Below are 12,342 nucleotides of genomic sequence, written 5' to 3'. Positions count from 1 at the left end.
TTTGTTTGAAGGACGTTTTGAGGAGGACAATCAAAGTCCAACAACTCGCTGACCAGATTGTTGTCATCCCAAACTAGCATAGAGGCCTTTCAATGCGCCCCCTCCTCTTGTGCTGTCTGGCAAAGAGCTGTTGGGAGGAATAAAGAAAAAAGGAAACTTCTTCAGGAAAGGAAAACCATCTTAAAAACATTTAATTGCAACCCGGATGCCATATGTACACCTCTTGTGAGACCCTCAGACAATGTGACTGCCTTTTAGAAAGTATAGAGTGCGCCTTGGAGATGTGTGCGTCTTTGGAGAGGTGCGCGCGTCGTGACCAGCGTGACCCAGAACACACTTTACACAAGAACTAATTCACTTTTAATGTGCTTTCCTTTCACGGCGGAGCATTGTCGCGCTCGCTGCGCTCCTGAAGACGGTGTACAGCAGCTACAATGGAGCGGCGGGGCTGTGGACGCGCTTCGTCTCTTTGTGAACATGGAGACTTTAGACACAAATGGGAGATGTTTGCTTCTTCTCTCACACTGATGCAGACGTTTAGTCTGTTCAAACCGCGCGTTTCCAAGAGGCTTTTTTAAGAAAGAAAAGAGCCAACGAGGACGCAGCAAACAAGTTATCCTGATTAAAGGTTTTCTTTGGGAACATATTTTTTCAACCTTTTTCATTTCGTTTCGATCAAACACAACACAAAAAATAAAAATGTATTTTATACTTGAAAAACAAATCTGAACATCCGTTGGTGTCCTTGAAGGACTTGATTTCACTACGTTGTTTTTGTGGTTTGAAAATTGTACACGCTTTGAAAAGTGTGTGACAAGAATCTACTTGAAATATATTCCGTTCCCGTCATTTGAGTAAAAATGCAAAAGAGAAGAACACATTTATTTAAATTTTTAGCAGTCATGAAGTTTTGCATCAAAAACTCCAATTCCAAATGCTTCTATTTTAGAGCAAACACAGGTTTCACTAAGAAACAGTTTGGATCATTTTATTCAAGGACAATAAACACAATAAAAAATAGAAGAAAAGAACAGATTTTCTTATCAAACACCTGCAGCAGGTAAAGGCCCTGCTCTCGCTCCCTGCAAATTCTAGACTATTTTATTTAAAGGAAAACACGTGTTAACTGAATATTTAATCAAGAACTAAGGATTTCAAATTAGATCCACGCAGCATTTAAGATTCTTTAAATCATTTCACATGACACTTGTCTTACTGGAGCTCCCAGACAGACAAAAATGAATTTAAATCCTTTGAGTTCCAGGTGAACGCCTCGATTCTGTATTTCTGATTTACGTATTTATAAGATAAACTTTCCTTCTTATGTCAGAAATTCTCTCTTTGCTGCAAAAATGCTCAGGGACTTTTGAAAAATCTGTTAAAATGTGTGTTTTTCTCTTCGTCAAAGTATCTTTTGTGTATTTGTTTGCACACAAATCTGAATATATTGGTTTGAAACCGAACAGTCTGACCCCTGCTGGTCGTTTTGTGGAACTGCAATCTCCGTCACATGTCCATAGAAGCGAATCTACTCTATTTGATGTATTTGTCTTCTATGAAGAGGTACGATGACGTTGACGTCTCGATGTCTACGTAAAATACTGCACTTCAATATATATCCCGGATATCATAATCCTAAAAACAGATGAAAAAGTAGGGAGGGGGGTCAGGAGGATGGAGGTTCATCTTCTGTAAAACGATGCATAACAACAGTTTTATTTTAAAATAAAAGAAATTAGAGGATAGGACTAAAGATAAACAAATAAGTTTTTTTATAATATTTAAAATGAATGGGACCATTTTTTTGTCTTTTTAATCAAAGAAAACTCTGTCCGTAAGTTATGAATTAAATTAAGTTGTGAAAAATACGTTTTTTGGTTGAGAGTTTCATTTTTTAATCATAATTCTCTCTTCTCTGCGGAGTTTCATACTGATTTACTTGATCACGTGGTCATAAGTTTCTTAAAAACAACAGAAAAACGTGTCAAACTCCTGCGCTTCGATGACAGATCTACAAATCATGCGGATCCACTTTCCGCGAAGCTTTGAGCCGCGCGGACCTGCGCCCTACGCTGTCAGATCGACATCTGCGCAGACATGCGCAGTGGGTCCCTTCCCGAATCCGGGTTAGCTTGCTGGCTTTGGTAGTAGCATGCAGATGCGAGCTGAGCGGCGGCTCCGCTGACAAGAGGTCAACAAGAAAGTCGGAGCGACGCTTCCCGAACACCATGGACTACTGGGTTTGTCTTCTTAAACTTTACTTCCTGTTTGTTTTTAGCGAACTGCGGTTCCGTCCATGTCGGAACGGACCAACTGGACTCTTCGGGGGGGGCGATGACTTGTTTGTGATCACATGATGAGGAGACTCTGCTTTCAGGAATAACAAGACTAAATGTTTGTTTGGGACCTTTGATGAGGCTGTGGGTCTATATCCGGGCTCGGGTCGGTACTTTGACCGCAGATTTGGACCCTTTACGCGGTCCGCTCCAACTTTAGTTTCCTGTCCTGACAGAAACCCCAAACGTTTGATGTTTTCCTCCTGTTTCCAGCCATCGCCCCTCTTTTGTTCATCGATGCGGATCCAGCACAGAAACTTTGATCCTGTTGACAGGAAGTTGTTCTGTCCAGCAGAGCTGCTCAGCTGTTTCCCTGGAATCGCACCAGCAACCCCTGAACAGCCTGACGCAGGAGGGCAGATGTCTGACAGATGTTCAGAGTTTTCTGACACAGTCAATGATCTAGATGATCATTTCTGGAGCTTGAAAGGCTTCCAGCAAACTTTCCAGACTCCTCATCAGACATCCCTGCTTCTGTCTGTGGACCCGCTTCTCAGCGGGTTCTGCAGGTTCTGCTGCAGGAAATTCAGGCTCGGCCTCCTCTGATCACAGAGGCTTCAGGGCAGCAGCTTGTAGTGGGAGTTTAGGGGCTGGCACGGGTCCAGGATGGGTGTCCACTCCGCCACAGGGACGCTGCTGCTCCCAGAACCTCTGTGTGCAGCTTCGTCTCCTGAGGAGAACTTCTCCGTTTGGGGAGGCCCGGGGGGGAATCGGTCTGGAAGTCTGCGGAGTGAGCCTTAATGGTTCTGTCTGGACGTTTTAGGTTCTGTCTGGACGTTCACGGTTCTGTCTGGATGTTCACGGTTCTGTCTGGACGTTCACGGTTCTGTCTGGATGTTTTAGGTTCTGTCTGGACGTTTTAGGTTCTGTCTGGACATTCTAGGTTCTGTCTGGACGTTCACGGTTCTGTCTGGATGTTCACGGTTCTGTCTGGACGTTCACGGTTCTGTCTGGATGTTCACGGTTCTGTCTGGACGTTCACGGTTCTGTCTGGATGTTTTAGGTTCTGTCTGGACGTTTTAGGTTCTGTCTGGACGTTCACGGTTCTGTCTGGATGTTCACGGTTCTGTCTGGACGTTTTAGGTTCTGTCTGGACATTCTAGGTTCTGTCTGGACGTTCACGGTTCTGTCTAGACGTTCACGGTTCTGTCTGGACGTTCACGGTTCTGTCTGGACGTTCACGGTTCTGTCTAGACGTTCACGGTTCTGTCTGGATGTTCACGGTTCTGTCTGGATGTTCACGGTTCTGTCTGGACGTTCATGGTTCTGTCTAGACGTTCACAGTTCTGTCTGGACGTTCACGGTTCTGTCTACATGTTTACGGTTCTGTCTAGACGTTCACGGTTCTGTCTGGACGTTCACGGTTCTGTCTGGACGCTCACGGTTCTGTCTACACGTTCACGGTTCTGTCTGGGCGTTCACGGTTCTGTCTAGACGTTCACGGTTCTGTCTACACGTTCACGGTTCTGTCTGGACGTTTTAGGTTCTGTCTGGACGTTCACGGTTCTGTCTACACGTTCACGGTTCTGTCTAGACGTTCACGGTTCTGTCTGGGCGTTCACGGTTCTGTCTGGACGTTCACGGTTCTGTCTGGACGTTCACGGTTCTGTCTGGACGTTCACGGTTCTGTCTGGACGTTTTAGGTTCTGTCTGGAGGTTGTAGGTTCTGTCTGGACGTTCACGGTTCTGTCTACACGTTCACGGTTCTGTCTGGACGTTCACGGTTCTGTCTGGACGTTCTAGCTTCTGTCTGGAGGTTGTAGGTTCTGTCTGGAGGTTGTAGGTTCTGTCTGGACGTTCACGGTTCTCTCTACACGTTCACGGTTCTGTCTAGACGTTCACGGTTCTGTCTGGGCGTTCACGGTTCTGTCTGGGCGTTCACGGTTCTGTCTGGACGTTTTAGGTTCTGTCTGGACGTTCACGGTTCTGTCTAGACGTTCACGGTTCTGTCTGGGCGTTCACGGTTCTGTCTAGACGTTCACGGTTCTGTCTGGACGTTCACGGTTCTGTCTGGACGTTCACGGTTCTGTCTGGACGTTTTAGGTTCTGTCTGGACGTTCACGGTTCTGTCTGGGCGTTCACGGTTCTGTCTGGACGTTTTAGGTTCTGTCTGGACGTTCACGGTTCTGTCTAGACGTTCACGGTTCTGTCTGGGCGTTCACGGTTCTGTCTAGACGTTCACGGTTCTGTCTGGACGTTCACGGTTCTGTCTGGACGTTCACGGTTCTGTCTGGACGTTTTAGGTTCTGTCTGGACGTTCACGGTTCTGTCTGGACGTTCACGGTTCTGTCTGGACGTTTTAGGTTCTGTCTGGTAGTTCACGGTTCTGTCTAGACGTTCAAGGTTCTGTCTAGACGTTCACGGTTCTGTGTGGACGTTCACGGTTCTGTCTGGGCGTTCACGGTTCTGTCTGGACGTTTTAGGTTCTGTCTGGACGTTCACGGTTCTGTCTAGACGTTCACGGTTCTGTCTGGGCGTTCACGGTTCTGTCTAGACGTTCACGGTTCTGTCTGGACGTTCACGGTTCTGTCTGGACGTTCACGGTTCTGTCTGGACGTTTTAGGTTCTGTCTGGACGTTCACGGTTCTGTCTGGACGTTCACGGTTCTGTCTGGACGTTTTAGGTTCTGTCTGGTAGTTCACGGTTCTGTCTAGACGTTCAAGGTTCTGTCTAGACGTTCACGGTTCTGTCTGGACGTTCACGGTTCTGTCTGGGCGTTCACGGTTCTGTCTGGACGTTTTAGGTTCTGTCTGGACGTTCACGGTTCTGTCTAGACGTTCACGGTTCTGTCTGGGCGTTCACGGTTCTGTCTAGACGTTCACGGTTCTGTCTGGACGTTCACGGTTCTGTCTGGACGTTCACGGTTCTGTCTGGACGTTTTAGGTTCTGTCTGGACGTTCACGGTTCTGTCTGGACGTTCACGGTTCTGTCTGGACGTTTTAGGTTCTGTCTGGTAGTTCACGGTTCTGTCTAGACGTTCAAGGTTCTGTCTAGACGTTCACGGTTCTGTCTGGACGTTCACGGTTCTGTCTGGGCGTTCACGGTTCTGTCTGGACGTTTTAGGTTCTGTCTGGACGTTCACGGTTCTGTCTAGACGTTCACGGTTCTGTCTGGGCGTTCACGGTTCTGTGTGGACGTTCACGGTTCTGTCTGGGCCTTCAAACGGCGTTCTGCTTGAGTGGGTTTGGAACCACTGCGGTTTGCGGCGCCGGTTCCACCACATCAGACGCTCGCCTCTGCGTGGCTTTGGGCCGACTCGCTGCAGTCTGCAGGAGATCCGGCCAAACCTGAATGAGAACATGCAGTCCAAACAGGCAGGTAGAACTGCACCTGTGGGGGCAGTTCTACCTGCCTCCAGGAACCTCCCCCTGAACCTCCTCCTGCTCCGTTTTCCAGAAAAAAGGAGCAGGAACCTCATGTCAGTCAGAGGGACAGCAGCCTGGCGTGAGTGGGAGGAGTTCAGAGTTCTGGAGGGTTCCTTCTGAACCCAGCAGAACTTTCTCCTCTTTTGGGTCCGATTGCTCAAGGGTTTGAACCTTAAGCTCTGTCCATCAGATTGTGGTTCCTCGCTATCATCCGGCTGTAAAAAGGGCCTCAGGGGGAGATAAGGTGGAGATAAGTCAGGTGTTCTTGTGTAACCACCTCCTTTCTTCTGAAATCCCGGGGTTTGCCGCTCCGTCGCCGCCGGCCGGCCTCATTATTTCTGCAGCGGCGGTTTAAGGAGCCGCCGTGGCCTCCAGGCGTGTTTCAGGGGAACTTCCTGTCTGGTCTGCAGCAGAGCCTCACACCTGGATGTGTTGAGACACTTTTGGTGGTGGGAGGGGCTTGCTGATAGTCATCCAGGTAGCTTTATCTGCAGCTGCTGAGCTCAGAGCAAACCTTCAGCCTCTACCTGAGCAGGTGTTGCTGTGTGAGGGAAGAGTCCTGTCATGGTAAGTGAACAGGTAACACAGGTGTGTGCAGACGGGACTGTGTGTTGTTGACGTGTTCCTCCGTGACGGTGACATGTGACCCCCTGTGTGAGCAGAGTGCCTTGGAGGTGTATACGGAGATGCTGCTGCTGTACCTGGAGGAGGCGCGGCGGCAGGTGAACTCCCACTGCGCCCCCCTGGAGCCGTGGCAGATCATCGGCGCCTCAGTGGCCGCTACGCTAGGAGCCGTCTGGATCAAAAGCGTCCTCTTCCAGCGAGAAAGTAAACCTTCACCCTGAGGGGGTCAACGTGTCCTCCTCTGGTTTTGAGGCTTTCTGTACTTTGTATCAGTGTAGCTGCATGGAATCGCCTCCTTATCTGGGCCGATGGGACTCCTGCACGGTCAGCATTGGCACATGTGACCTCTGGTGACCTCGGCTTTGTCTTTGCGGTTTGCAGGCCTGGTGTCCCGAGTGAAGAGGCAGTGCTTTCGACTGATCCGAAAAATCCCCTTCGTCGGCGTGTCGGTGAGTGCTGCTCAGCAGATCCGCTCTGACTCAGCCTCAGCCGCTGAGGGGGGGGCTGACCTTTGGCACGCCGTCACCTCGGTTCGTCTTTGCACGCTCCTGGAAGTGGCGTGCGGCCCTCACGCGGCTCTGTCCCCTCAGATCCAGCGGCAGCTCAACAAGGCCTTGGACGACATGTCCCACAGTCTGTGCACGCTGAAGGAGGGGATGACCTACACCACCAAGCTGCCCCCCAAGGGGCTGTCCCAGGGTCAGGTCATGGACAAGATCAAAGAGTACCAGACCCTCAGTAAGTGTGGACGTCCTCAGTCGGGGGGGGGGTTTGGTGGAGGTCCAGAAGCTGAAACAGGCTGTGGTTTTCAGATGATGTTCAGTGGGAGAAAGGACGCGTTTCTGGGGCCGTGTACTGGGGGGACGAGACCCTGACCAAACTGCTGGTGAAGGTCAGATAACCGTGAAAGCCTTGTGCCGCCCCTCTGAGGCTCCCAAGGTCACGGAAAAGCCCTTTGCTTCGTCCCAAAGGTTTACGGGGACTTCGCCTGGAGCAACCCTCTGCATCCCGACATCTTCCCTGGCGTCAGGAAGATGGAGGCGGAGGTGGTCAGAATGTCCTGCTCGCTGTTCAACGGGGGGCCCGACTCCTGCGGCACCGTGAGTCGCCATCTGTCAGCAAGCGGCGGGGAAAGCGTGAGCCTCACGTTCTGCCGTGCTGTCTGCAGGTCACCTCAGGAGGGACGGAGAGCATCCTGATGGCCTGCAAGGCGTACAGGGACATGGCGTACGAACGCGGCGTCAAACACCCGGAAATGTAAGGCGAGCGTCGCCGCACCGTGTTCAGCTGCCACAGAAAAGCTCATGTCTGTCTTGCTTCGTGCAGCCTGGCGCCCGTGAGTGTCCACGCCGCCTTTGACAAAGCAGCAAACTACTTTGGGATGAAGCTGGTCCACATCCCTCTGGACAAGAGCAGCATGAAGGTGGACGTGAAGGTGAGGACGCCGAGCGTCTGCGCCGTCCCCTGAGCTTCCTGACGTCTCTCATGTCCTCTCTGCTGCTGTTCCTCCAAGGCCATGAAGAGCGCCATCAGCAGGAACACGGCCATGTTGGTGTGCTCGGCGCCGCAGTTCCCTCACGGGGTCATCGATCCTGTGGAGGAGGTGGCCAAGGTCAGAGCGTCTCTCCCGGGAGATCTGCTGATGAAGTGCAGGGAGAAAGTCTCATGGGTTTCGTGTAATGTGTCACAGCTGGCTGTACGCTACAACCTCCCGCTGCACGTGGACGCCTGCCTGGGGGGGTTTCTCATCGTCTTCATGGCCAAGGCTGGTTACCCAATCGCCCCCTTTGACTTCAAGGTCAAAGGGGTCACCAGCATCTCGGCAGACACCCACAAAGTGAGGAGCGTCTTGCTTGTGTTGCATCTTCTCTGTCAGATTCTCCTGAACTTTGACCTTTCTCCTCAGTACGGTTACGCCCCCAAAGGCTCCTCGGTAGTCCTTTACAGCGAGAAGAAGTACCGCCAGTATCAGTACTTTGTGGCTCCAGACTGGCAGGGGGGCATCTACGCCTCCCCCTCCATCGCCGGCTCCAGGCCTGGAGGGATCATCGCCGCCTGCTGGGCCACCATGATGCACATGGGGGAGAACGGGTACGTGGACGCCACCCGGAAGATCATCAGCACGGCGCGCCGAATCAGAACGGGGTAAGAGGCAGGCCGCTGCAGCACAGAGCCGCTCAGAGGCCTCCAGCGTCTCACGCCCGCTGTGCCTTTCTGCTGACAGGATCAGGAAGATCAAAGGGGTCTTTGTGTTCGGAGACCCGGAGGTGTCGGTGGTGGCCATCGGCTCCGACCACTTTGACATTTTCCGCCTGTCCAACGCTCTGACGGCGAAGGGCTGGAATCTGAACACGCTGCAGTTTCCATCCAGGTGGGTGTGAAGCCGCAAACGGCCGCTCAGGACGTTCAGCGCCGTGACGCGGCGTGCTCCTGTTTCCCCAGCATCCACATCTGCTGCACGCTGCTGCACACCCAGCCCGGCGTGGCCGAGCGCTTCGTCCAGGACGTCAGAGACCAGGTGGCGGTCATTATGAAGAACCCCAAAGAGAAAACCACGGGAATGGTGAGTCCTGCACCGCCCCCCGCCCCCCCACCCCCAGAGGACGGCTTCCAGAAGAATCTGAGATGACGGGATGTCAACAGGGAGGCTGCAGAGAATGAGTGACAGACCGGGGTGGGGTCCCGGGATTCATACGGTCCAGTTCCAGAAATCCTTATTTAACACCTGTAGCTGCGTCTGCGTCTCCGTCTGCGTCTGCCGGAACTTTTCCAATGTTCTCACCATGAATCAGCTGATTCTGACGTGGAGAACAAGCCCTGATCAAAGCGTTAGCGTCTGTCTCAGACGTTGTGTCATGGAGGTGTCAGCGCTGACGTCTCTGGGGGCAAAGGTCAGAAAATGGTCCTGTTGAAGCTTTTTCACACAGATCCTCGGTCTTTTCTGTCCAAACCAGCAGCCAGAGAACAAGTGGCTGTAAAAACCAGCGTTGGCGTCATCGTCTGCATGATTTCAAGCAGACGTTCCAGCGTTTGGTCGTTTCTGCTGTTTTGGAGCAGAAACGACATTTCCTCGCACGCCGTTTGTTCTTTCTGTTCCTCTTTGCCGCTTGAACATTTACCGTGCGTCACCTCAGAGAGGAACTTCTGCTGCTGGAGTCACTTCTGCTTTAGGAGGTCCAGCTGAAGCCTCATCAGCCTCCCAGACAGAACCAGATCAAAACACGCGCTCTGCTGTTCTGACACCTTCAGAAAAAAACAAACTTCTGCCCTTCGTGCAGAAAATCCTGAACATTTGTCTGTTTTCAGGACGTGACGCTGCGTCTTTAAATGCTCACTCTGCATAACTCTAAAGTTACCACATAAGCTGGTCTACGTCTTGTGATTTTGTGGGACTCATTTTTAGACAAAATGTCCGATTTTTGTTCCCTTTTTGCTTCTTTTGTCACATCCAGACCTCTCTGAGTCAAATGTTGCTTCATGTCTTTGAAAGTTCATTAGAGCAGACATGGATGACGGATGGATGTTTGAGGAAGAGCTCAGGAGGATCTGGATTCTGATCGTCTCACTCCTGCCTCCTCTTCTCAGGGCGCCATCTACGGGATGGCCCAGTCCATCCCGGACAGATCCATGGTGACGGAAATCTCCAGAGGCTTCCTGGACTGTCTGTACAGCACCGAGCAGCCCAGGTCCAGCCGGGCCCTCATGAACGGCAACGGGAAGGCCCACTGACCGTCCCTGAGGGGCGCTCAGGGCGGGTCGTGGGAACGTCGGCGGGGCTCTCAGAAGCACGGCCTTCATGATTGGGGGCGTGCTTCTGCCTCCACGCCAGGAGCAGACGGGACCGGCTCCAAACGACTTCCAATGATTTGGCAGTAATTTAGCTCTTTGTTGTGTTCTGTGGTGAAATGATTTCAGTTTTTGTTGTTCTGTCTAATCTGCGACTGAAGCCTCAGACGTTTGTTGGTGGATTCTTCTGTTTTCACTCAGCAGAAGCACAAAGGGAAACCGCTGTTAGAGAGCGGCTGCGCAGACCTGTTACCCAGCATGCAACACTTGTTCTGAAGAAGCACTGCGATGCCCCCACAGGTGAAACGCACGTTTTTAGCCTTAGAGGGACGCTCTCGCCGCGGGCGCCGCCTCGGACGGTTCTGACTCACGGTTCCGTCAGACGTTCTGTTCGACTCCTGTGGATGGCGGTTTGTCTTGAATCTACCTCAGTCTCTAACGGTTTACTCACCTGGCCCTTCACGGACTGACCGCTGGTTTGGGAAGGGGAGGGGCTTCTGGACTGATTGGCGTATATGATGAAGAACAAGCAGCGCGTTTAGACATGAAGGTGTGGATTGATGACAGAAACCACAGACTCTCATCCTTTTATGTACTAAAGTGGCATTTCTGGTGTGTTTTTCCATGTTTGTGCAATAATTGTTTTTATTTGATGAAGTGTAACTTCCTGTAGATCCTCCGCGACGGTTTATCCAACTTCAACCACTGAACGTCCATCCATGGCTAACTCTATCTGTGTTCACTTTTCCGCGTTTTAAAGAGAAGAATGTATTCGATTCTGATCCAAGGTGTCGGGTCGGGAAGCGACGGCGGTTTTCAGCCGGAAAACCGCCGTGGCTACAAAACCGTCTCATCCTTTTAGAATTTTCTTTCTGAGAGTTTCAGGACAAATTGCTGAAACGTTTGTGTTGAGCGAATCTGCAGCTTTGTTTTGGTCTCAAGCTGATGTGACGTGAATGAACTAAATGAAAAACCGGACCCAAAAGGATCCGAAGGTGGAGGTTTGCCGACGGGCTGCTGGTTCTATTCTGAGAAATCTGTTCCTGATTGAGTTCAACGTTCTCCTGTCTGCACTGGGAACCAGACGTTAGAGGCCTTTTGTGATTCTTTTCAATAAAATACATTTAGTCTGATGACATCCTGGTTGCTTTTCTTGTTTCAAAACCACAGAAAACCACATCCTGTGAGCAGAAGTTAGCGCGTCTAAACACAACTGTTAACACTTGGAAGCCAGCTGTCAGTCTTTCAGGATGTCTGCATCTTCACGACGAACTGCGGGTTCCTCCAAGGCGGTTTCAGACGGCGAAGGCCGCTCACATCAGAGAAACCTGGTCGATGAAAGTGGCCAAGGAGACGTCGCGCTGGGACAGGCCCCCGCAGTCGTGAGTGCTGAGCGTGATCTGGACCTGGAGGAACAGAGACGCAGCTGAAAAAACGCCTTCTGCTCGGTGGAACGTCACAGACATTCATGCGTGTCCCAGAAAACATCCCTGTGAGGGTCTGAGCTGCTCTACAACGTCTGAAAAAACAGAAACAGCTGAGACTGAAGATCAACTGAAACAAAAAAACGGACTTGTAGGTTTTCCTGTTATCAGACACGGCTGTGTTTCTGGACATACGGACGTCAAAACATGTCATGTATGTGCAGAAACACAGCCGTGTCTGATAACAATGACCCTGAGGAGTCCGTTAATAATACAGACAGAGTTCTTGAAGCAATAGGAAAGGTCAGACATCTCCATGAACGCTGCGTCTGACCCGCCTGCAGACCTTGTTGTAAACGTTGAACCACTCGGGGTGGTGGTCCATCTTTTCTGCTCGCAAAGCCACTCTGGACATGAAACCAAACGCCTGGAAAAGCAGGACAGTCCGTGTCAGACATGAAGGGGGGGTTCGGCTGCAGGACGGCGGGCGTGTGGGGGGGGGCTGCTGACCTGGTTGAAGTCTTTGAACACAAACTCTTTGTAGATGGCGTCCCGACCCCCGACCTCCACCCACTGAGCGGAGCGCAGCATCGGCAGGACGTGGGCCCTCTCCTCCTCCGTCAGACTCTGGATCTTACCAGCCTGGGGGGGGGGCAGAAGTGATGTCAGAGGGGCGGCTGCACAAACAAAGACTGTGATTGGCTGCGTCTGGAAACAATGAGAGGCTGCATTCCTGTTTCACTGGTTCAAAGGTGTCTAATGCTGGGGGGTGGGGTCCCCTGACACCCCCGATGTGTCACATGATGC

The 12,342-nt window shown here is 51.5% G+C and overlaps 2 protein-coding genes across 4 annotated transcripts in view; one reads left to right on the top strand and one right to left on the bottom strand.

Annotated features, from left to right (window-relative positions):
* The first annotated feature begins 2,105 nt into the window (after nt 1–2,105).
* Nucleotides 2,106–11,247, top strand: sgpl1 (sphingosine-1-phosphate lyase 1). Of its 3 annotated transcripts, none has more exons than XM_004077513.4 (14): nt 2,108–2,240; nt 6,364–6,529; nt 6,707–6,774; nt 6,916–7,063; nt 7,138–7,217; nt 7,297–7,425; nt 7,494–7,582; nt 7,652–7,760; nt 7,839–7,937; nt 8,016–8,162; nt 8,232–8,470; nt 8,550–8,696; nt 8,768–8,888; nt 9,911–11,247. In XM_004077513.4, exons 1-14 carry the CDS (start codon nt 2,229–2,231, stop codon nt 10,052–10,054), a joined length of 1,698 nt encoding a protein of 565 aa, XP_004077561.1. In that variant the 5' UTR covers nt 2,108–2,228; the 3' UTR covers nt 10,055–11,247. The 3 variants fall into 3 exon arrangements, with proteins under 3 accessions (XP_023819518.1, XP_004077561.1, XP_011483083.1); XM_011484781.3 differs by lacking the exon at nt 2,108–2,240 and adding an exon at nt 2,289–6,268; XM_023963750.1 differs by having other exon boundaries at nt 2,106–2,240; nt 6,707–7,063.
* pcbd1 (pterin-4 alpha-carbinolamine dehydratase 1) overlaps nt 10,687–12,342 on the bottom strand; it is a 2,053-nt gene continuing 397 nt past the window's right edge. The window contains exons 2-4 of the mRNA XM_004077512.3: nt 12,046–12,177; nt 11,882–11,962; nt 10,687–11,517 (exon numbers count right to left, since the gene is read on the bottom strand). Coding sequence (XP_004077560.1) covers nt 11,425–11,517; nt 11,882–11,962; nt 12,046–12,177 — 306 coding nt within the window. The 3' untranslated portion in view covers nt 10,687–11,424. The remainder of the gene's footprint in view (nt 11,518–11,881; nt 11,963–12,045; nt 12,178–12,342) is intronic.

The sequence above is a fragment of the Oryzias latipes genome, chromosome 15 (assembly GCF_002234675.1).
Source record: "Oryzias latipes chromosome 15, ASM223467v1".
Lineage (NCBI taxonomy): Eukaryota > Metazoa > Chordata > Actinopteri > Beloniformes > Adrianichthyidae > Oryzias > Oryzias latipes.
Note: the sequence above shows the minus strand (reverse complement) of the source record. Positions and strands in the feature narration are given on the sequence as shown.

Coding starts and splice junctions, on each gene's coding strand:
- sgpl1 (XM_023963750.1), top strand. Junction 7,064..7,137: donor CAAAGAGTACCAGACCCTCA/GTAAGTGTGGAC, acceptor TGTGGTTTTCAG/ATGATGTTCAGTGGGAGAAA. Junction 8,471..8,549: donor GCGCGCCGAATCAGAACGGG/GTAAGAGGCAGG, acceptor TTCTGCTGACAG/GATCAGGAAGATCAAAGGGG.